This window comes from Pterocles gutturalis, unplaced genomic scaffold, assembly GCF_000699245.1.
Source record: "Pterocles gutturalis isolate BGI_N339 unplaced genomic scaffold, ASM69924v1 scaffold13651, whole genome shotgun sequence".
Taxonomy (NCBI): domain Eukaryota; kingdom Metazoa; phylum Chordata; class Aves; order Pterocliformes; family Pteroclidae; genus Pterocles; species Pterocles gutturalis.
This window is the reverse complement of record NW_010105704.1, coordinates 25,228-50,774: the sequence shown is the minus strand read 5'-3', so window position 1 is coordinate 50,774 and position 25,547 is coordinate 25,228. Positions and strand designations below refer to the sequence as shown.

General features: G+C 40.6%; 1 protein-coding gene across 1 annotated transcript in view; it reads right to left on the bottom strand.

Moving 5' to 3' along the window:
* PGM5 (phosphoglucomutase 5) overlaps positions 1 to 25,547 on the bottom strand; it is a gene marked incomplete at its 5' end in the record, with an annotated part of 63,384 nt that overhangs the window by 19,855 nt on the left and 17,982 nt on the right. The window contains one exon of the mRNA XM_010087507.1: positions 7,629 to 7,744. Coding sequence (XP_010085809.1) covers positions 7,629 to 7,744 — 116 coding nt within the window. The remainder of the gene's footprint in view (positions 1 to 7,628; positions 7,745 to 25,547) is intronic.

Sequence of the window (25,547 nt, the reverse complement as noted above, 5' to 3'; positions counted from 1 at the left end):
GTTGAAGTAATAGACTGCTCTGCAATAGAGAGGGAATGTATCTTAACCAGAAATATTTCTATGAAGCTAAGCTATCGATCAGCAAAAAGTTTCAATAAAATCACTATTTTCTAACAAAAGACTGTTTCATGGGAAGGTTTTCGGCCATCTCAGCAAGTGCTCTCTCCTTTTGGATAATTTAGAACAAGGTTTTGTGGCAATATGTATCTAACCTAGATCAAAAGAAAACAAGCAGGTGATTGGTGGCAACCAACACAGCTTTACCAAGGGAAAATTGTGCCTGACGAATTTGGTGGCCTTCTACAACAGTGCCACAGAGCTGATGGATAAGGGAAGGGCAACTGACATCATCTACCTGGACTTGTGCAAAGCCTTTGACACAGTCCCACATGACATCCTTGTCTCTAAGTTGGAGGGACATGGATTTGACAGAAGGACCACTCGCTGGATAAGGAATTGGCTAAACAGCCGCACTCAAAGAGTTGTGGTCAATGGCTCAATGTCTCTCTCAAGTGGAGAGCGGTGACAAGTGATGTTCCGCAGGAGTCGGCACTGGGACCAGTGTTAACATCTTTGTCAGAGACACAGACAGCGGCATCGAATGCACCCCCAGCAAGTTTGCTGATGACACCAAGCTGTGTGGTGTGGTGGACACGCTGGAGGGAAGGGATGCCATCCAGAGGGACCCTGAGAGGCTTGAGAGGGGGGCCCAAGCAAACCTCATGAAATTTAACAAGGCCAAGTGCAACGTCCTGCACGTGGGTCAAGGCAGGCTGGCGAGAGAATGGCTTGAGAGCAGCCCTGAGGAAAAGGACTTGGGGGTGTTGGTTGACGAGAAGCTGAACATGAGCAGGCAATGTGCACTTGCAGCCCAGAAAGTCAACTGTGTCCTGGGCAGTCTCCTACTACAGCGCCAAGAGCTCTGGGCTGGTCCTTGAGGAGCTGCTGTAGGAAGAGCAACAGCTCGCTCTGTTTCCCACTCCAGAGTCCCAGGCACTGTCAAAGCATGGAGTGCCGACCGCCCAGAAAAAAAAGGGCACGGTTATTTACGAGCTCTCACAACTTTACAAATAGCTTCAGGTAAGAAAGGAAGACAAATGTCCCTCCACAGAAAGTCAGCCCTTCGAACAAGCCAGTCCTCACTTTTTCTACTCCCTTGCTGTGACAACACGCTAGATCAGCTGAAGGATGCCTTCCACAGAAACGCCAGCAACAAGGCCTATGAATAATAAAGTCAGCCTTGCTTGTGGGCAAAGGAGATGGCACGGTCACAATCACTGTTACTGTAGCCAAGAATCTGTTCCCAGGTAACAGTGTCAGTGCAGGTTTCTGCCACTGACACCAAATGAGAGGCCTAGAATAGAGCTGTCACTTCCCACCAGTGTCCATCATTCCTCTGGACAGCAAAAGGAGCAGCAAAAGTTGTCAGGTCACCAGAGGGGCTGGGGGCTCCCTGGGGTCCCTCAGGGCAGGGCCTGGCATCCAGGGCCTGTCGCAGCCCCATCCAGGGGACGCAGATGGGGGAGCATCAGGGCAGCCCCAGCCCCAGGCATCCAGGATGTTGGCCTGTGGGCAGGCCTGGCCCGGGGGGCTCACGTCTGGGCAGGGCAGGCCTGTGGGGAGCTGGAGTCCAGCCCTGCTGTGGCACCACCAGAGCAGGGGCTGAGGGCCCCAGGGGTGACATGGGGCCCAGGGGGTGGGCAGGGCCCTGATAACAGCAAGCTCACCCCACCAACGCTGTTCCTTTCCTTCTTCACCTGCCTGTTTCTCCTTTCAGCAGCTTAGCACCGAAAAATTCAATTTCACCTAAAAAGTAATCTCTGTTGCCAGCAACTTAAACTGCTTAAGAGTCTCAACAGACACCAGCAAGAAGTGGAGACATGGTATTGAGCTAAACACCTCAGCAACTTATTCCAATGTAAATGACAATTTATTCTCCTGTGGTGTAACACTGCAGACTGCAAGCTATCAAACTGTACAGTGAAAGGCATGGCATTCATTCGGCAAAAAATGGTCTATACATCATGACAAGTGTGCAATGGCCTGAACTGAACACCAAAGAAGTGCATTTTCATTTAACAAACACTTTTGAATTTCACTGAACCAAAAAGGTTGCATGAAACACGGACAGAAGAATTTTTTTGAAAGGTCTATGTTGTGCTCTGAGCCTTGTTCTGGCATGACCTAAGCTCATAAATCCCTATGAAGAGGGATGAGTGTATACACATATCATTCTTCTGATCCATTCAGCAGTTCTGGCATATGCTGTGTCCTTGTGTGTCCTTCAGGAGGACATAGAGATTTTTGCTTCTCTGGAAAGAGAAAGAATTGCAAGAAAGTAATCCAGAGGAAAATGTGTGGATGGAAAAGCTGGAAATGAACCCAACTGTTCCAGAATCAAAAATCACTAATTAAAAAAATGCAAGCCTGATGTGAGTACAGGGACAATAATCCTGGGTGCCCAAAAAGTGTCTCAGTTCGTTATTCTTCATAGGAGGAAAACTGACAACTGGTATTTCTCAGAATTTGTTTATTCCACCTCCGCTATTTCACTAGCATATCCATTAACTGGGTTACTATATACACATACGTTATTCTATTTATTGCCTTTCTTTTAGCAAATTAAAATCCATTACCACACCTTAAGAGTCAACTGTGGTTTTCACCTACGGTACCTTTGCTGGTGGCTTTGCTCTCTCACTTATCACTACTCTCCAGCTCATATGGTAGAAACTCTAGGGAGAGCTCGTTCAGTTCAGCTAACAGCATTCTTCTTTGCTTTATAGATGCAGTATCTGCTGCTGCAGACCTGCGGAGGCAGAGCTGCCCTGTGTACAGGGATCCAGTAAAAGGTGCCCTGCAACTATATATTATTGAGATTCTGATACTAACAGTCCTACTGGCTTGCTAAGGGCTCTCAGCAATCTCTGGATAATTCTCAGTAATACTTTCAACTGAAACATCCAAGGCATTGATGAATTCCAGCCTCTGTTTTAAGGACCTGAAGCAGTAAGAGGCAACAGAACAGCGGAGTCAACAAATATTGTTCTCATTATCATATTATATTTAATTTGTCATCGGTAAGGGAAATTATAGTAACAGCAACTACTTCAACAGCTTATTTTTAAGTTAATTTGTCACATACTTCTCCATATAACAGTAGCAAAAGTTATTTTTTACTACTGCAACAATCAATTGCTGTGGCCTGACTCAGAGTAAACAGTCTGGGAAAAACTTTCAAAGCATGCTCCCATTCATAAAGAAGTATTCAGCTTAAACAGGCTTAAACTGAAGCAAAGTCTTGAGAGACAGCAGCCTTAGAAACAAAGTAAAATAATGCAAAAATGTTCATATAATGATTTTTCTGATACTGTAAATCTGTTGGGCATGCAGGCTGTCTTTTACATGTCTAATTTATTCTGCATCTGAGAAGATTTTAAATTCAAAGATGGTGAGCCCTGAGGATCACATGCATGAAGAAAATGTAATTGCTTTTCTCTAAATTAATCAACTCTGTCTAGTGTATTGTGTGCTGTAAATGTGATTTTAAAAAATCTGATTGCAGTGAGCATACAAACTCACAGTAAATCATTCTGTTTGCACACACTCTGAGCCTTACAAATTTATCACCCAGCAATCTGAAACTTGACGATGTATTAGGCAAATGGAGACCGAGGTGTATTCTGAACTCCTCCTTTACTCAAATTAATGAGATTATTTTAGATTTGTGTTACTGTAACAGATACTACCAAATGGCTCTTATAAGGCTTTCATTAATTTCAGCAGCAGCACATCTTTATATTCTCCCTTAGTTCTTCTTCCACATAATCTTGCAGCAGAACGCAGCTGGTGTTAATGGCATCTGGAAATGGGGAGATGAAGCATGCAAATTTATGAAAGATGTAGAAATTACTGAAGGGGCTTAAACTGCAGAAAGATAAATCAGCCACACAGCTCTCCTAATACTGATTAATAGTTTGCTGATGAAATTTAGAAACTAATTGCTGCTGCTGACACCCTTCTCTGAACTGTGTTGTGGACATTAGTCATAGAACCAGAAAGCTACTAACCTCATCTGACAAGCTCCCTACACTGCTACAAAAATGGAAGAAGTTTTTAAAGTATTGGTTGAGCTCCAAGATCAGCTGCCAGAAAACAAGTCTGGGAAACACAGCCCTATGGGATGTTTTCAAAATCTTTTGTCCTTTTATAGCAGAAAATTTGCTTTTATTTACTTGCCAGAGCAAAATCCCCTATATTATAAAACCAAGGCTCTGTATTATTTGGAAACTCCAGCTGGCCTGGATTACCTGGGTACACAAGCAATCGCTCTCCAGTACTATTCCATTAATTTGAAGACAGAATGTGGATCTGTAAAATCCCTTTCTCTTGCACAGAACAAGCTTCCCACTCTGATCAACTATATAGTACACTTCTTTAAATAGTCCATGCTGAAAGCTAAAGAAGTGCCAGGTTTCAGTTCCCTAAATAGATATGATTGTGAAGAAAGCTGTAAAATTGATTCAAATGCCCAATACTAGAAGAAACTTGTGAGGGTCATGCAGCTTAAGACATTACCAAAAGATTCGCAACAAGGTAAATATTTATTGCTAAGAACAGCTTGCATTGCTAAAGTATTGGTCATCTACAGACCAGACTGTGTTTTACAAATAAACCTCCTGGCATATGAAATATTTTCAGAGAGCTGCACTGAACAGAAAGATGATAAGGAAACTGAGGCAGTGAGAAAAAACAAACTTTAGGCATCATACTCATCATGTAACTGCCCTGTAGGCACTGTCACAATTCATTTACACAGCAACTACACACACATTGAGGAATTTAGACCCAGTGCTCAAATTGTCTGGATGCCCATCTTGAGGGTTCAGACTATCCTTGAGATGGCATCGGCCTAAATGGGAGGTCAGGAGGCTTTCTGCACTGAAGTGCTGCACGTACAACAAAGCTCGTCTGAACAGAACACACCAGGGTGCACAGTTTAAATATTGTTGTAGAGCAGGTCTCCGTCCTGGGCAGCAATCTGTTGTTCAAGCACTCTTAGAATTCACAAGAGACAGAATTCATCAGGAATCTGAAGAATTAATGATAGGATAGGAGAACCAGATTAAGAGAGGAACACAGAGAGTGCTAGGAATGCAGACTGGTCTGAGGTCAGGAGACAGGAGAAATCAGGAAAGAGGCTACAGTACAAAATGCAATTGTTTTAGGGCCCTATAGAAGGATACAAGCAAAGTAAAAAAGTCAGCTGCCGGAACAGAGAGAAGTTAGAGGAATTATCTTGCTTGCCTAGAAGGACAGACAAACTCCAGAGGCCCTTCCCTGACCTCTATGAATAGACACTTGTCCCTCTTTCCCAACTTCAAAAACCATTTGATATGCAGGTTAATAAAGTTAGGCCAACACAGATCACAATGTCTTCAGTGTTTCAGAAGACAAGGCCCTGAAATCACTCCTCTTGATTCCTATATAACTGGTCTGAGGGGCTGAAGTCCACCAATGCTTCGGACAGCCTATATAGCAAGGCTTTTTCAATGTGGCAGGGAAATTCAATGTCTGGCTTTTTTTATAACTGCACCATAAAATTCTAATGACAAGTCTCCTCAAAGGAGGCAAGGCTTGTACTAAGCAACCAAAGATTCTTTCATCTTCCCTGAGACAGAAAGCATCTCCAAGAGTCGTACTCAACATCACCAGGTGAAAATGGTTTAGAAGCCTTACTCCCCAAGCTGAAACAGGCCTGAGTCAGTGGTTTGTTGTGGCAAAATATATATGGCACATAGAGGCCACCCCTGCATGCTTTACCTACCCCTGCATGCATAGGAGATGCCATACTCTGTGGGTTAAGGTACCCAGATGTACTTTAGCCCATGGGAACTCACCATCAAACCTCTACAAGCTCCTTCCAGTCAAAAACAACACTTCCCCTTCTTCAGCTTGATGATGAAGGCAGGAGTTTTTAACAAATAATTTGGGTGCTAGTGAGGTCATACTGATGCCTCAAGACCCATCCAAGTTTCATGGAAATATCTGGTTTTGGATGAGCAGGGGGAACTTCAGTTATTTAGAGGAAAGGTGTACAGAACTGGCCTGGGGAAAAAACATCAAAAAGTAGTGAGAGCTGAAAACTCCCCAGTCCAGACCTCTCATAGGCAAATGGAGACACAGTCAAACAACCCACCGTGACAAAAATGGCAGTATTTCTGAAAAGTACAAGACCTTCCTGTCACAGTCTCCAAGTTATAACTGACTCAATGACCTTGCAGGACACCCTTTGAAAACATCTAGTCAAAAGATAACACTCAAGGCAATACAAATCTCCAGTAGTTGCAGCAATTAAGCCAAGGCACTCAGGTTGCTAATAATGGGACACTGGTTCCCATCCACAACAGAAAGAAAATAAACATTCATTATTGATTTAAATTTTCTTACTTTTTACAGATAGTCACCCAAAAGAAATCTAACACATTTCTGGTTCCTCCATCATAGTCCATTCAGATACTTACAGAAAGGTTAATGACAGGCTAACACATAAAGTGGCATGTTTATGGCCTAAAGGTATCCTCATTTTCAAAAAAAAGCAGCATTCTGCTCTAATTGACCTCAACCAACAAACTTAACACTAGACTAAACTCCGTCAAAGCAAAATGACATTCGTAACCAAGTTTCACTGCATGATAAATTCTTCTCTATGAAAAGCTGCAGTCAATTCATTATATACCAAAATAAAGAATTCCATGGAACTCCCATTATTAGCCAGGCAAATGGTTAAGCTATTCTGAAATGTGCTTATTCAGAAACACTTGTAGCATAGCCCTACTAGTAAATAAAGAGAAGAAAGAATTTCTGTGCCAGAATCCAAGAGAGAAAAAAAGAAACATTGTGAAATTTATTCAGTTTTTCTCATGAAGCAAAACCTTGTTTGTGCAGATTTACAGACTACATATTTTAATTGTTTGCTCTAATGCTTCCTGACAGTACTGAACTAAGGAGGGCCAGATCTGTCTGTCATTCTGCATTCTATTGTTTTACTGGTTCTTGGGACAGATAAGGGAGAAATACTTAGGGAAAACACAGATGCTGACATGCAGCTGAATTTCTCTAATGATGATTTTATCTGACTTTTGAGTAATTGCGATGTTCCCAAAAGGGGCATCTGCAACGGGTTTGATTAGACAAACCATTAGACATGGTAATCCTCATATCTTGTACACTGAATCATATTAGGAATAACCATGTGGTTTTTCCATAGAGGCAAAATCCCTCCAAATGCTCTTGCAGTCTGTGAAAAGACTGTTACAGTGGGACCAGTGAGACCTTTCTGTATCATGTCCAAGTCAGAAGAGAGTGCCAGGCACCTCCAAAATCTGTCTGGGCAGTGATAATATTGCCTCTGGCTTCTGAATGTCCATCTTTCACACTTTTCATACCTCAAGGTACTTGACACCAGAGTTGCAAGAAGACCCTCAAGATGTGAACAACTGACAGTTCTCTGTTCCAGTACCAGACAGAGCTAATTTGCTGAATCTTTGGCTTTGACTTGAGGCCCTCAGGAAAATTAAAAGTTGCCACTAAAAGTCTGTGGAAATTTTTGACTATATATTACTTACCAGTGCCAAAGCTTTCCTCTCCACAAAGTGAGCAACGTCCAGAGTCCATGAGATTGGAGAAATATCTCCATCCTGCTGGTGTCTCATACACAGGAACCTTCATTACTTTTGCCACTCTGGAAAAGACACAATAAAACATCACACGATTAAGACAGTGCTTTTTTTACATATGGCCTGAGATTGGTTGAGGAATGTTCTAGGTCTTGCTATATCTCCTGACAGCTGGGCTATAAGTAAAAAAAAGAAAACCAAACAGATCAGATCAACAGCGCCATTCAAAACCGATCCTTGTTTCAGAACCTGACTTCAACCAGAAACCAGCTATGTTTATACACTACATGTAGTATTCTGGAAAATGTAGAACCTCAGCTCAATATGCTTTGCCAGTATCTTTCTTTTGTTGCTGAGCAAGAAACAGTTATATCTAGAGACACACAGCTTTGTACTAGTATTTTAATGAAAGTTAAAGCATCAGGTTTACAAAACACAGGTGGCCAACACTGACATGCTTGAAATACACTTGTACTTCTGTTCATGTGTTCAAAGCCCAGACAACACAGGAACATTTCTATGATGAGGCATCTCCTCTAAAAAAGCCTTCCAAGTCTCAGCCTGAGTCTGAACTTACTTTCCCCGTCACATCTGATGCACCTCAACAAAATACTGCCATTAGTTGGCTGACCTGCCAGTATTTTCAAGAACCAAAATAAACCCATATAAGCTGGGTGTGCTTTCCTTTCCACAGGTCATTAACTGACAATTATTCCTATTATAAACTATAATAAAAAAAATCATTTCTTGGACTAAAAAAACAAGAAAGAAGAAAAAAACCAAAAAAACCCCACTAACAAGATGGAATTTATGCAGAATGAATATTACCATTTTTCTTGTTTCTAATTGTATTTGCTTGTTTCCATTGTATGCCTAGGTTTTTCAGAGCCAACAGGTTTTTAGTATGAAAAATAAGACTTGAGATATAGTCAAGCAATCCGACTGACTAAAAAGGACCTTATGATTGCCCTAGGATTGCTGCAGTAATCACACCCAACACACACTTCCTAAATTCCACACCCTGAGAATACTTGATGTGAGGCAATTTACATAACTTTAACTACAGTCAAGACCAGGCAAAGAAGGTCAATCAAAGCAGGATTCAATGCACTTAACACAATCCACCCAAGAAGTTCCATGTCAAGGTGAAAGCAGTCACCTCTTTGATCAGCAACAAGACACCCGTTTTCAGACAGTCCATCACTCTGTTTTAAAGTAGGCATGCAAGGTAGATGGTATGAACTGTCCAAATATGCAAATACTGACCTTTTCAAAAGCTGGTCATAAAGGCACCTAAATGATACTTTAGACCTTAAGTATTCACTCTGAAATCTTTAAAATATTAATCAGCACTGGTATTAAGTCTCCAAATCCACTTTTTTAAAAATGTAATAAATATCCATTGCTATTTGAGTCTCCTCCTACTCAGCACAGGTGTTCATTTTTGTACTTATACATTACCTCTAAAGTGTTTTTTAAATATGAGTAAGAATTGCTGACACTTATTTGAAAAGAGCTGAAGAGGTACCTGGAAAAAAAAATTACCAAAATATTTAATTCTAAACTTGTTTTTCATGTCTCTAGTTTAGAAGCGGAGGCAAGTGTATACCTCCTTTCTTTATACACCACTAGCTATATTATTGGCCCTTAGAGTTGCTGCTTCATAAGGGAGGTTACACAGTGTGGAACTGAACAAGTCTCTGACCTGCTCTGCAAAAACTCAAGAACACAAAAGGATTTAATCTCTGTTTGACAGTAACTGTAGGCTGGGAACATGACTGTACTGCCAAAAAGTAGAAAACAATCAAGCAGAACACAATGGCTAAAATGCTGGAAGAGCAAAATCAATTCTCTTGAGGTAGCATAACAATACAGGAGGAATATCTTTGCTTGCAGAAATGTTCCCATATCCTGGTGCTGTTTTTGGAGAAGGAAATTCTTCCCCTTTCACTTTTCTGTATTCCTCTAGTCTGGAGACAAACAGCCTCAGAAGGACCTACCTTGACCAGCACCAAAGGCCTCCAGGGGCTGCAATGGTTTTCAAAGATTTCTATGCACTAGGCTAGCACTGAAAATACATATATTGATTTTGTTGTTATTGGGCTTACTTTAAACTAAGCCTTTCAAAAAAACAAACAAACAAAAACATAATATACATATAAACATATATATACAAAGTTTATAGTGAAATAGGGCAAATTGTTCCTTGCAAGATTTTTTTTTTCTTGACTCTTAGGACTTTAACAGAGTAAATAAGTAGAAGCACACTGAAAATTAAGCATACCCTTTTTTAACTGCCATTTTACTGAAATAAAGAGTCATCACTGGAAGACTCAAGAAATGCAGAATGTGCCTTTATGTATCCTACAGACATTTAAGGCAAATGATCACCCCAGGAAACATGAGAGGGGTTCCCACAGAAGATGTAGAAAATTCTTAAAAACAGCAGACTCAGATAAATATTGTGCTGCATCAGATCAAACAAATATCAATGCAAACTACAGGAAAATAACCTCAGAGGATGGGGGTTTCTGGAACTTGTAATTCTGCAAGACCAATTGCTGGTGAATCTCGGTAAAGGTTTTTGTTTTATCTATAACAAATCACAGATCCATTAATTACTATTATGATGTTTTTAGCAATGTACCTTCACAGGACAGTTCGAACAAGGCTACATATATAGAGCCTTTTAAGTTTCTCTTCTTTCTGTACATTTACACTGAGTACTCAAATTTGGGGACTTAGAAATGGAAAGTCAAGTGGTTTTGTTGTTATGTGAGATCCCTTGGTCAGACAGGATACTATTTCTCTCAGAAAGTGAGTTTTAGAACTGGTGCTGCAAAGAGTTTATATCCTGCAGAAGTCTCACTCATCAGAGTAAATTTTATATGTCATTATATATATGTGTAATGCATCATCATCAAGATACTGATGCAGTAGTGCTCCTGTAAGGGCACTCAGTCTCCCAGTTCTCTGGGGAAAGGTGTTAGCTGTCAAAAGGCCCGACTTGATAGATAGAAGATACTTCCAGAGCAATTCAAAATAAAACCAAACAAAACAAAACAAAAAAAGCCATACGAAGAGGTTCCTTTTCCTAGTCTATTTGAAGTAAAGGAATTCTATTTATGTCTAACCACACACTTGATATACTTGTGTTTATATGCTCCACGAGTATGAACTATGTAGAAAGAATACAAAGAACTGTGGATGTGCTGGTTCTTGTCACCTCAGACATTACATGGGACCAACTTCAAACAGTGTTCTTGCTTGCCTTCTTTCAGCGTTAAGTGCTCACTACATCAATGAGATTACACAGTAAAGTTTCTTCTGTCTGTGTGTAGCACTAATTCAATCTTGCTAGACTGGGAAACAGGGTTTTTATATTTGGACCTAAACTGAAGGGCAATCACCTGAGTTATTTTACCCATATCAGAGCTAAGAGTATTTAAGAGTTCCCAATATGCTGAAATATTAATTAAGAAGAAAAGAAAAATCAAAGAAGAGTGGGCTGTACTTTTTGCAATTACACACATTATTTAAAACTATATTTTGTGACTTTCAAAAAGCAGGAGCAGCTGTTTCTAAATGGGGAGATAATAAAGTGAGTTACAACAAGAAATTTACCCTCCTACTGTAAAAATTCACTCTCATTTTTATTTTGAAGATCTAGTCCCACGCTACCTATACTGCCTGCCCACTTTTTATTAAAACATAAGGAGAACACATACAACCCAACCATGAGAAGCAGTCTGAGTTATTTCATCACTAGAAAATACAATTATGTGAGCGTTTAGTACCAACACATAACTGTTAAGCCAGTTCTTGAACTCTACAATAAACCTCACCAAAGCATGAGCTGGCCAGTTCATAACAGAGGTAATAATGAACAAAATAACAATATTCATAAGGAAGATCAGCATTTTTGAAAATTTCCTGTCAGAAAAAGAAATGAACAGCTAATTCTAAAATTGCTCCCGAAAGCTTTAACAGACTAACATGGAAAACTTTCTTGTTCTGCACCAGGCAACTGGACAATTTATTGTACAGCTGCACATCTGATTATCCCAGATCTTCTTCTGTATGTTTTATAGTCATATGCATGTCACCTAACTAGGAAAACAGAGGGTGCGGCACTCTTGATAGCCCAAATTGTTTTCCTTTGAATTACGGTAAAAATATTATCCTGCTTAAAATGTTTAAAAAGATAACTTTCCATTGGGGAAAAAAAAAATGTTATTTTATTTAAAAGGGTTAAAGGAATATCCATGTGATACCTTTTGTTCAGATTTCCGCCCAGCAGAGTCAACAGACTATTTTTCACAGATGGGCTAATAAAGCAGAGTGGTCCTTGAGGATATCTCCCAGTCACTGTGGTTTTGCACCAGCAAAACACCACTGACTTCAGCAGAATTACCCTGACTTACATAAACAAAAGTCAGAGGTAAATTTGCTCCAACCTATTCTCTACAATGCCACAGAAAGTCCTGATGAATACATATCATTCAGATACAACAAATGGCCTGTGGCAAGCTGACCTTCTTGTGCCCAGTGAAACTTTTATAACTTCTGAGAATAGATCAGTCAATCAAACAAAATTATCCTGGCAGTCATGATGCCTGTTCACCACAAAGATAAAGGTCACAACACTGGGGAAAGGGCTTTCTTTGACAGGTCTCATGAACTACTGTAAATGACTGGCTAAAGTTTTGCACTGTAGGTGAAATGCTGGCTAGGGTAAACTGCAGCATCACATTCATTCTGGAGTGTTAACTTGGAAGAAGACAGAGATATTAATGAAAGAATCACTAAAGAAGCTGCTATTGCATGTCCTTGTTTCTCCTGTCTTCCACCCCCTGCAGGTATCAGCTGCATCTGTGAAAGATGCTCACATGCACTTGGGACAGCAGGCTTCAAAACACAGATTGGTGTCTCATGGACACGTTTTTTTCCATTCGTACTCCTTTCTGTGAAGCCAGCACTGAGGCGGACAAGGTGCTGCAATTTAGAGAGCAATAAGCCTGATTCTGCAGAAGGGTGAGCACTCTCAGGCCCTAACGAACAGAAACTGAAGGAATTTGAGGGACAGACATGTGGGCCACTGAAGGATAATGTGTGGTAGCAGCACTTCACAGGAGATCAAAAACCTCTGCTATGGAAGGAAAAGGTTTCACACCAGTTCTAAATCTCTACTTAGCCACTGAAGTAGACTGTGTTATCTAACCTCCATCTGATTAAAAAGCCTCATTTGATTTAAGGCCTGAAGCATATTTCATTTCGAAGACAAGACTATGGTTTGACTAAAACTAAGAAAACTATTTTTCCTTCCCACTTCTGTAGTCTTTCTTCACACAAATAATGCAAAATATCTCAAATAAGGATCTGATTTATCGAGAAAATAATTTCTCTAGCTGAAAATAGGTCTTTGCACAGTCTAATCTTGGCATACAAATGTTTAATTTAATATTTTACTGCCTGAGATGCTTAAAAAATTGTTAACACTCTGGACACTTCTGAGATCAAAACAACTGACTTATGGTTGCCTACATCAATTTTTCCATCCCTTTATTAGAGATTCCGCTTTTGCCATTCTCTACCACTTAGTACAGTCTTCACCTTGATGAACTTATTTAAGTGTACTTGCAACTAGACCTACGATTTAATGGGTTCATTCTTTCAAAGTACAAAGATGACATCCAGGATTGAACTCCCATCATGCAGCCACAGTTTCTTTTCCAGCCAACCATTTGCATTAGTTATCTCATTCCCTCTCGAACATTCAAATTGTTTTTGCAAACAAATTTTTCTTTTAAACTTCATTGAAAATTAGGCACAACATTAATTGCCTTTTTAGTCACCAAGTCCCTATCCCATTCTCACTGCATGATGTTTCGGCTTGTTCTTTCTGTGGTCTCTTCTTGTTGATGCTGCAGAGCTCTTTGCTACTCCATTTTTCAACTTCAAAAGTTTAATTCAGCTCACCTTTGGTTAGTTCCCTCTGCATTCTTATTATTTCTCAAGATGCAGCAACCATGGACTAAATGGTTTTAACCATTTTCTTCAGTCTTATCTGTAAGTCTCGCCTTCTTTTTAACTATGCAACTCCAACAGCCTGTGAGAAATTCACAGCAGTAGCAATGACAGCACCAGCACTGGCACCAGCTATAACGTGAAATGGATGTTCTGCTTCTGGATGTTTTCACTCTGTCTGCACTGCCTTCCCTTAAAAGGCTTCAACTGCTTATTGTGCAAGGAGAAGAACTAAAACTGTCACCCCCCTTATATGGTCAAGTATTACAGTGTTACTCCTTCCCAGTCTTTAATAAATTAAAGTAAAAAGCAGTGGAATTCTAAGCGCTCGCACACAGCCCAGATAACCAGGACATTTCACTAAGATAAGATGTAAACTGCCATGGCTGGCAGAGAGGCTGTCAGAAGCACAAGGCAAAAAAAAATAGTAGACAACAAGTTCCTATTCTTTCTTCTTTCTAGTATGCTACATCTCACAAAGAAAGATCACAGCAACAGAAAGCAATAAACAAAAAGCATCTGAAGACACCAGTTACAAAGGTTCTAAAAATATTTGGCTATTTTGGTTTTGCTTCCTCCCACCCCTGCAAAGTTTTTACTCTAAAATGCCTCTGAAGGTGGACTAAAGGTGCACTGAACCAAGGTCTGGTGCTCAGGGATAGTTTCTGTCTTGAGAACTGGTAACTTCAGGTGGGTTTTTTTGGCTGACTATAGTTCTGAGGACAGTTATGTATTGTTAACAACTGCAGAAGTAACCTCTTTGTTAAAGTCTATTCAGGACAATTTGAATTCCCTTTCTATCAATGGAGCCTCCTGGCACTCAAGCCACACAACTGTGGTGCCAACTAACTGTTTCAATATTCTCTCCTGCCTCTCAGTCTCACATTGGCCTCTCGCCCTGTTTGAAATCTTTCAAGAGCAAAAACTAAAAATTACTGCAGCAGAAAGGTGAAGTCTTATAAACAGCCTACCTTGCTCACACCTTGTAACACATAGCAACCATACATACTGGAAACTTATTGGCGCCACATGGAACACATTCGCATTCAGCACCATCACCGCTATACTCCAAGGACGTGAGCTACTGTGTGGAAGGTTAGCCTCTTGGCTTTAAATTCCCAAAACAAACAAACTAAAAACAGTATCTCCCTCTGGGCCCTTCAAGTTCACTGGATTTCTGTCTCCTCTAGGAGCAGACTTGAAAAGGCTTGAGGCACCACAATGATGGTTAAAACACTCACCAGGGGACTCGGGCTCCCAAACACACACACAGTGGGTCCCTGCTGTTACTGACAGTCCTTGTTGCCACCTATAGGACACAGTGTGAACACACAGCTCCATGTTCCATACCATCCAGTTCTCCTGCACACAGGTTCTGTAGTTATCTCAGTCTACTGTTACAAGTACCTTGTGCAACATACCAAAAGGACAGCACTTTTTAAAGCACTTGAAACACTTTAGAAAATAATGGTAAACTAATTTTTTCCCAATCCCAGCAGGCAACTTTCTGATTCAATCCCAGGGGCTAAAAGTAAATGCATGTGCCTAATTGCATAGCCAGCTACAGAGCCAGGGGAGCACTGCAGAAATGAAACGCGCTTTTAAGTAGGCCAACAGCCGCAGCATAGCTCTGCTTTAGATCTCTGAGAAAGGGCTGCAGAATGCCTCTGCCTCTTCCCTGCTCTTCAGGGAGTAAGTGGTCAAAGTAAAAATAGCCAGCACAGCTCCTTGCTGAGTCTGCCTTTGCCTTCAAAACTAATGTGTTAATCCTATCCACTACGGGCAGGAGGTGTAAGGATACTTTTTATGGACACTGTACTTTAGTCTAGTCTCCCTCATTTGCTGTGGAGTGAACTGCCACTGATGCAGAATTCACTGGGGAATGGAGACAGTAAATGCACCTTTAACAAATACACAAAGCAGCTGGCATGCAAAGCTGGAATCTTTCTCCCCATATTTGCAGGTGCTGCAAGTAGGTTATTGTTGTATTGATCAAGATATTAAATTACTGCTGATGTTAAAACTATCAATAGCATGCAAGTTACATATGTATTATGACAGTGAGACTGTTGTCATCCCAAATTTGTGGGCTCTATGAGGACCAAAGAATCTTCTGAGAAACTTAATCACTTTTAAGAAGCTGCACGGGAGGAGATCACAGCCTTAGGTTTTAAGGTCTTGAGTACAGCTTTGGCTTGTCAATTCCTCTCTGACGTCTAGACGATAACATAGAGTCCTACCAATGAGATTCCACAGGAGAAAAAAGTTCTCTGAAGAGCGAAGTGCTTACTTCCATTTAATTGAAGTTTGTGCATATGGAAACCAAGAACTTTCATTGTTTTCAAGGAAATATAGCATTAAAGAAATTCTACCATGAAAAACTGGACCGTATTAGAAAAACCTTTCCTTCAGATAGGAAACTGGTCAATGAGCCTATAACATCTGTTTTTGCTTAGCCAGACTATCATGGTATGAACTGTGCTGTCAGCATGAAAATACTGTACAAAATACACAATTCTTCGCAGCCTCCAGAAAGAAAAAAAAAAAAAAAAAAAAAAAAAAAAGAGACCCCCTCTGTCAGCTTTAAAAAAAAACCTCAGCACTTTGACAGATTTTAGCATGGAGCAGGTGTTCAGGAAAGAACACAACTGCTAGACACTAAGCTTTTGCACAATAATAATAAAATTAAAACAAATCCTGACTCGGTGTTTGCTATGAGTAGAGCTACTAAGAAGCACTTTCTTGAAATTGCCTTTAACATTGGAATTCTGTAATAAATACATTAGTAGGTCAAGAGAAAAAAAAGAAAATTCCTGTACTTTTTAAAAACTAATTTAATCATAATGAAAAACCATTTATTCCAGAAAAAGTACTTGAGCTCTTACTACAAGCAGCAGAACCAGGACTTACATGAATTCACATCTAACTACCAGAAATGATTCTCAGTTACCTTTTACTAGGAATTACTTGACTGTAAAATTCTGTTTCTAAACTATTAATGATTTTACCCATTTGAACTCCTCATATGGCCAACACTTTTCTTTCTCTCCCATTGAATGATATAAATCAGAATGAATCCACTGTGTTTAAAACTAACCCAGAATGTCAGCTTGAATGCCTGCATCTGGACTGAGGTTGCTAAGAGCAAGAGTTTATTGTAAGAACAGTATTTATACTAGTGTGCTTTCCTGCTGTGTGTGAGGGAAAACAGAGACATGACAGGATGCAAAGAAACAAGAAAGGAGACCATGAACAAGTCTGCAGCATTTCTCAGGTGCAGCTCCACAAAATTCCTAGCCCAAATTTTTGGGAGAGGACAGGACTACAGTAATTTAAGTCCTAGTAGGCACTCACCAACCTCAGGCAGCTCTGAAGGTGCAAACAGCAGTAAAAACATATGTCATATTGTGCAACTGAGCATGGTTCAGGAATATATAACCTCATGGCAAAGAAGCTATCTGTCAAGCAGGAATCAGTCCAGTCCCATCAGTGTGCCACTGTGCTCCCGTTGGTTGGTCTCCTTCACAGGCCAGACTTGGTGCTTTGATAGCACAAACACACAGGCGGGGGGACTCTAGATAGTATCTCTGTACTGGCCCATATTGTACCATGCAGATATAAGGGGTTAACCAGGCTTCCATGTAAAACACTGGACTGTGTGAAGTAGGCATCATTGAGGCTTTGTGGAAGCTGGAGCAGCATCCAGAATGTTCACAAGCTTTATACCACTTCAAACTACAGTACTGCCTGTGGACAGCCAACCCAGTCTTCTGAGGTGTGTTCCTCTCATCCCTTCCACTTACATGTCTTCTTATGCCTTTTCAGCCCTGCTCCAGCATGCCACCCACACTGAGCTTTATGAAGAGAAGCAACCTAGGAGGCTCATGCTAGGCGATGCTGACTCAGTCACCGCAGAACTTCCGTTTCTCCTTTACAGGATAACAAGTGTTTTATAAAAGGGCTTTGTAACAAAAAATAATGAGGATAGTACACAATAAAATGGGGGGGAAAGATAAAACATTGAAGTAATGGAAAAAATAATACTTTTGTGCAAAATTTCCTTTTTCTGTATTCTACATTCATTTTTTAAAATAACCTATTATAAAAGGCTTTCATATTTCCACTCAAATCTCTGGGGGTTCAGATGAGTTCAGAAGTTAAGTGTGCTTAAGTATTTTGCTGAACTGGTGCCAAGAGGCAAAAGTCAACTATTTTGCTTTATTGAGTATTAAACACACATTATAAAGCAAGACTAGTTATGTGTACTGTAAGAGCTGTTTCCAAGACACATGCTAACAAATCCACTACCTTGCAGACAGAAACACTTCTCCTTATGAAGAGAAAAAAAAAATGATGCCAACGTGGATAGGTCTGTGTAAATAAAGATAAGTTGGAAGGCTTATTGTTTTAAAGGGAGGGAAGAAGTAATTTCAAGTGCAAAAATGGATGCGTTCATCCTCTTGCTTCTGATTTTTCCTCATTGAGTACATCTATACAGAAAAACAGGATGCCGCAGACACACCCTATAAAGAAGCCCAACGATTCTTTAGTGTAACTAAAGCTAGCTGAGACGTTTGTCTGTGCTGAGAAAATTCTGTCCTTTATATGACTTTATTTAACCCTGTCCTCAAGACCCACCAAAGAGATTAGCTTGACGAGGTATCAGTCATCACTAAGAAATGAACTGTAGCTGAGACAGACTCCAAAGGTCACAGGAGGAAGGCCAGTTTGTCGGATTCACAGAAGAAAACCTTCTAGAATAAACAGTTACTGAATGTTAAGAGGTTATTTTTCTTCTCTGAGACTTCTGCCCATATGGATTCAACTCACTCACAATGAGTTGACCTGCAGTCTCACAAGTGACAGGGTGATGTTTAAAAGATCCTTAAGACAGCTGGTTAAATAAGAAGCATGTAAAACAGCTCTCCTTAAATCTAGGCATGAGCAACAGGCACAGGAGGAATTCAGTATACTGACTCCTTGCCCATTTTATCTCAGGTATGGGAATACTCTTAAGCATGATAAAGCATTGCCAAGACTCTCACCCATTCATTAGTAACAAATATTTAACGTGCTGAATGATCCATTTGAAGAATTTCCATAAAGATATTGACAGGCTTTCTGCAAATCTTTCCAGTGAATCAAAGAATTTACTTATCTGGTACACAGTGCTCTGAAAACATATGACATGTGGAGCTTGATGAATACTGCATCTGGTGGCAGCTGTAAGGAGAGAAAAAGGGTCTGATGGGTTAGTTTAAGCTGCAGTTAAAACATTATTATGGTAAACTCAGCAGGACATCCTACCAATACTTAATTCCAGTGAGTTACAGGAACCTAAATTCACTCTCTAATTATGCTGAGTGATACGCACCACAAAGATGATTTTTGCAAAGGAGCAAAGTCAAATTTAAACTGAATAAGGAGCATGTAGCTCACTGGCTGGTAACAATGTCAGTAAGATCCCGGCATTAGCCAAGGCAAACATGAGTCAGGCCTCTTAAGCATTTCTAAATGATGGGAGAAAGAGCAAAACAAACCATACTTGTACAGAGTTTTGACCAAAAAAAAGCTACAAGAATTTTAGGTATACCTGAAGGGAAGCTGATTCATTTGAACAACAGGAAGTAATCTCACAGATCTAACAGCTCACAGCAGGCCTCCTGAGAACATACGGACTCATACAATTTTAGACCACAATTTCTTGTGTTTCTGAAGGACTATTTAAGCAAGATTCAGCTAACTAGGAGCAGTGTAGAATTAGCCCTTGACTCTGGAAGACTCAGGAATTAAGAGCTAGTGTGGACCAGCGCATGAGGGCTAACAACCAATGCTGTCTGACCCACAATGGAGCTATCCTTACGATCGCATCATGCCCAGTCTTCCCTAAAAATCAGTCTTCCCATGGGAAGAAAGATACTGAGAAAAACACAAGACTGGATGATTGCCGAGGTAAAACAATCCGGCAGGCTACCCCAGCAAGTGAGGGATCACCCAGTCAGGAGCAGCTGCTAAAGAACTTAATTCTCCAATTTACAAATAGATCTATGACTAAGATAACTTCCTAACACAACCCTAGTTGTCTAGTCTATGGAGACATTTGCTATATCTATATTGTTCGTCTCTGGAATCACAGAAGGATTCTGGAGGCGGGTCAAGCCACCTGTAATGCCCGCACATTGACATTAACTCAGGAGGCTCTCTAGCATACTACAGAAGACTTATAGCATGCTGTAGGGAGTGGCACCTTTACCATGCCATCTGGGAGCCTATCCATAGACAGGGTTCTGTCAGTCTTGGGCAGGGAGGAAGAAAATTTTGCCAGTGTTGTGCTGCTTGGTGTCAGAAAATAGCCAAAGTGTGGGGTTCCTTTCTCAGTCTTCCTAGATGGAAAGGACACAGTAAAAGTTAAAAGGAAATGTGAAAAACTTGAAGAAAATGGAAACAAGGAGCAAACAACAGTCACACTGAAAATCCTTTAAACAATACGAATCACAGTGATTATGGATGTCTCTTAATGCAGAGTACCTATAATGATTAGTAAAGTTCATGACATTTCAACGGAAAAACATAGTGAAGTACCAGGAAGATATTGCTGAGCTTCGGCAGTCAGAGATGGAAATAAATACCTTCTTGAGCACACACAGACAGAGCACAGGTTCCCATGGTGCCACAGTCCTACACATACCACACTTGAGATACACACTACCGAACAAAACAAACAAAAAAGAGCAATCCTTAAGGCAAATTCATAGGCTGTGGCTTAGCCCACACTAACATTTTGTCACGACATTGTTTTAATGGTAATAAATGCTACTTGGACAGCAAGAGCCTCAAGAGTTTCATCAGCATCTCAGTGCATACTCCTTCTCAGAAACTCAAATGAGTGAAATACCTGATGTAAATGATGAAAACATGGAACTTTTCACTGGTCTCTGAGCCAAATCAGCTAGGGTAAAAAACTATGCACTACAGTTCCAAGCTATATATGGGAAATTATACACACACAAAATATAACACATACAAACCCCATGTATAACATGAAAGTTCATTAAAATGCCATAATTGCCTTTGAACTGTACATTTCCAGGAACTCAAACCTGCAAGTTTGAAAACTTCTAACATGTATTATGGTAAGTAATGTTGTTTTCAACTGTTTCTCTTGGTTACAAATGTATTGGAAAGCTTTGCATAAGATGCAGTCTGTGGAACTCTTTCTTATTATGGGTTTGCTTTCTTCACTGTGTGGGATGCTAACAGGTGTATCCATCATGATGTTCCACACCAAATGCTGTTCTCATATTGCTGTACTCATCAGTCCAAGATTCAAATCCAAAATGCATAACTTTGCACCTGCTTTTGTAAATGTTTCAAGAGTCAACTCCCAAAGAAGTATAACCTTCAGGACAGAGCACCTGTGACTCCCTGCCTTGCGAAAACTTCATGGTCCCATTCATACAAGGTCTAACAGAAGGACTAGAAACAGCTGTTGACATACACAGTATCTAGATATGGCTGTGCTAAAAGTAAGGATGAAGCGAGAGACAAAAGCTGTTTTGTGAAAGACAAGTAGCATACACAAATGTTTCTATGAGTATAAAATGAGGGAGAGATGTGCTTTGGTAGCAACATGCCCAAACAGAATTTTGTCTTTCACATAATAAAACCAGCTGGCACAGTGCTTAGAGTCCCTGTGAGCTGAAATAAGAATCACAGAATCATAGAATAACTCAGGTTGGAAGGGACTTATAAGGATCATCAAGTCCAACTCCCTGCTCCTCACAGGACTACCTCAAACTAAACCACATGACCAAGAGCATCATCCAGATGCTCCTTGAACTCTGACAGGCATGGTGCTGTGACCACTGCCCTAGGGAGCCTGTTCCAGTGACAAATTCCACACATATGTACTGCAGATCCACACAGAATCTAAGGTTTGATTTCAGAGTTGATAGTACTAATGAAGAAAAGCCCAAACATCTGGCAAGCATGTGGCCATACTCTCTAGATGTACTGAAGTAATCCATAAGGTTATTCATGTCCTTCCTGGCTGAGACACAAGAATCATTTTTCATTACTATTTCACCATTCATATGCCTATAGAATAAGTTAACTCCTCCTTGTCAGTAAATTAAAGGACAAAGGGAACAGATGGCAATCAGGTATGATGACTTCTAGCATTTTCAGTGAAGTTTTACATAACAAATGTAATTCCTTCAAAGATCCCAAGCTTATTTTAGCCTCCAAATTCTGCCATGGCTCAGCAGCAGAAAGATTATACCTCGTCATGGGAAAGATACTGTCCCCTTTTTTATAACTGCAGCTGACTGTATTAAGACAGCCTGTGGCTGTCCCATTCCCAGCAGCATGGCCTGTAGTTAACCTCCACGAGCAAAGGCAGGTTTTTTGGGACATGCATCCAGATAAACAGCTGTCACTGCTATGCTGTAGTATGCTGCATTAACAGCCTGCCTTTTTACTTGCTTCCTGAGTAAGGCAGGTCGGAGGGCAATCTTCTTAATGCATGGAAAGAACAGAAACCAACAAAAATATTCAGGTTGTTTAAAGCAAGCCTGTCCTTGGAAAATGAAACTCCCCTACCAATATAAGACACACCTGAGCACAAAATTATTCAAATGAATTTCAGCAGTGGACTTTGTCCCGGTAAGGATTTGGCACAAACTTCATATTTACTGCAACTGTTAAATGTCAGAAGGGTCTGTAATACATGCATACTATGGGGAAAACAAAAACTGAATAAGAAACAACCAACACTCAAACCTTCTACACCTCCCCACCCTCAAACAGTGACATTTTCTCCTCTAGCCTCGTGTCCTGCATGGTCACTGCTGCATATAAAACCTGTGAGTTTTCCAGCAATAAAAATAGTCTATAAAAGCAAGGGGGAAACATTTTGTAAACTCTCTTATTCTACAGAAACTGTCAGATTTTATTATACCAGCAAAGAGAAGAGATGCAATAAATGGAGAAAAGGGATCCTTCTGCAGGTACTTACTGAGGTGAGCCTCAGTACTGTCATCACGAATGACTGGCAAGACCTGTGGTCTTTTATAGTAAATGCAATAATCCTATGAACTAAGCACAGGGAAAAAACCCTCCATTAACACATGGCCCATACTGATTAGCCTTTTTATTAAAATAAGGTCAGCTGGTTCAAAAAGCTGTGCCTACGCTCATTGACAAAGACACAAACTAGATGTGAATATAGCCACATGTGGTAAAAAGCTCTGTATTGACAGGGATTCATATTGAGGTTTCAGTACTCTGAACTGCCTGAATAATACAGAAACAGCTTTAGGTACATATCAGAAGTTGCTGGTTGCTTCCACAGCCTGTTCTTTACCTCCTAAGTACTGTAATACTACATCCATCCTCTCAGGCAAAGTCAGCAGGATACCTCAGAAAATGATCAGGAAAAAAACAGTGCAGTTTCTCCAGATGGATAGTTCCTTGGTTTAGAAGAAAAGAGAAAAGTAAATAATTTAAGTAATCATTACGGTTTTCTATAAATCAACTTGCTGTTAATCATGGTAACTACAAGACTGCAAGAGCGCAGTTAGGCTCAACAGTCTTGGTAGCATGAGGATTTTCCAGAAAAGGTCTCTTTTAGGAAAGAAAATAGGGCCACAGCATTATAAAATTATTCAGATTGGAAGTGACCATGGGAGGTCTCTAGACCTCCTGACCAAAGCAGGGTCAGCTATGAGATAAGATGTGGTTGCTCATGGCTTTATGCAGTTGGACACTGAACAACTTCCTTGTTTCAAATTGTTATCATTGCCCCTTGACCTCCCACCATGCATAGCTGGAAAGTGCCTGGCTCCATCTACTTTACAGTCTCTCTGTAGATACAAGTAGCTGCTGTTAGGTCCTGCCAAAGCCATCCTTCTCCAGGCTGAACAAACCCAGTTCCCCAGCCTCTTCTCATAGGGCCTGTGCTCCAGCCCCCATCTGTCTTGGTGGTCCTATACTGAACTCGCTCCAGTTTACTGATGTCTTTCCTGTAGTGGGGAACCCCAAACCAAACACACTATCTGGGAGTGGCTTCACAAGTGCTGAGCAGATAATAATCCCTTTAAAATCTCACACCCTGGGCTTTTATTCATATAGCCCAGGGTGCTGCTGGCCTTCTTTGATTCCAGGGTACATCACTGGCCCTTGCCCAGCTCACTGCCCACGGGGCGCTGGGCTGTCTCTGCAGAGCTGCTCCTCAGCCCCTCTGTCCCCAGCCTGCATCACTGTAGGGCTCTGCCTTTTTAGGGGCAGGACTCATGGTTTGTCCTTGCTGAATTCAATCAGGTCCTGGTCCATCCATTCCTCCCAGCTGTCCAGGTACCCTGACTGGCAGCTCTCACTTCCAGCATACCAACAGGTACCTCCCCAATTTGGTGTCATCTGCAAACTTGGTTAGAGTGCCCTCTCTTCCCTCCTCAAGATCACTGATTAAAGATGTTAAACAGGACAGGTCACAGAACACACCCCTGCAGTAACCCACTTTTTACCAGTTTATCATCGTATGGTCCCTGAGCCTGACCACCAAACCAGATTTTCACCTACCTAGTTGTCCACCCATCCAAATCATAAAGTCCTGAGTTGGATACAAGAATAATGTGGGACACAGTGTCAAAAGCCTTCCTAAAATGGAAGTAAAAGGCGTCTGCTGCCCTAACCTCATCAACAGATTCGATCGTTTTACCACACAGGCAAACAGGTTGGTTAGACATGATTTATTCTAGTAGCTCTCTAATGATGCCATTTAGATTCTGATTTCCTTCCTTACACTAGTTCTGCTTTTTCTCTCTTGCAAACTGTTCTGCGGATTTTAGAGAGTGAGAATTAGTAAATGCTCTGTGTGGTCATGATACTTGTCTGGGAAGGGAAAGGAAGAAAGCAGTTTTACAACTTTACGATAGTGTTCATAGAAATTGAGAAAATTAGAAAGGAGAAGAAACCATAATATGTCATAGAAATAAGACTGTTACTACAGAATCACAAAATGGGTAAGGTTGCAAAGACCTTAGTCCTCTTTCATTTCCCCACAAAAGGAAACAGAAGACAATGTTTCTTCTCCTCCAAAACTAATCTGACAATTCAAGTGACTACAACTTCAAGTAAGATCTGTTCTAACAGGACTCTCAAACTTCTTCAAATAATGTTACAGATCCTGGCTCTGTCAGAGTTTTATAGAGATCTTCAAAACACATAGGATGTAAAGAACAATTTCCTGTCTTCTTATTTTGTAAACAACCTAAATAACTTGGCAGAAGTTTATACTTTAATACACATATGAAGTAGAATTCTAAACACACTGTTTTGAAATTCTGTGCCAGAAAGGTTTTCTTTGAATTTTTTTCTCCATGAGGGTCACCCATTTACAAAAAAATCCTTTGATGGGAGAGGTTGCTCTTGGGCTGACACCAGCTGTGCTGTCCAGCACAGGCAAAACATGTTCAGACATCCTAATCCACATGGGAGCCTTTCAAGGTTGAAGCATAAAATAAGATTACACAGGCCCTTGAAAGAAAGGGGGCCTTTATTTTAAACTTTCTTTTCGTAGTCTTTGTGTAACTGACTTGCTGTAAACTTCCTCAGATTGCTTTAATTAAAATGCCTTTGGACTTTTTTATCAAGACATTTGTAGGAATTCCTGTTGCTTATTCATAGCTTTATACTTTTTGAGATACAAGACAGATGCAGCACTAAGAAAACTGTGGACTTTCTGTTACCCAACATCTGTTTATTGCACAGTGCAAGGCCTGCTCAGAATGTTTTGCAAAAAGTTTCTGTTTTTCAGGTAGTCTTCCACATGTGGCACATTAA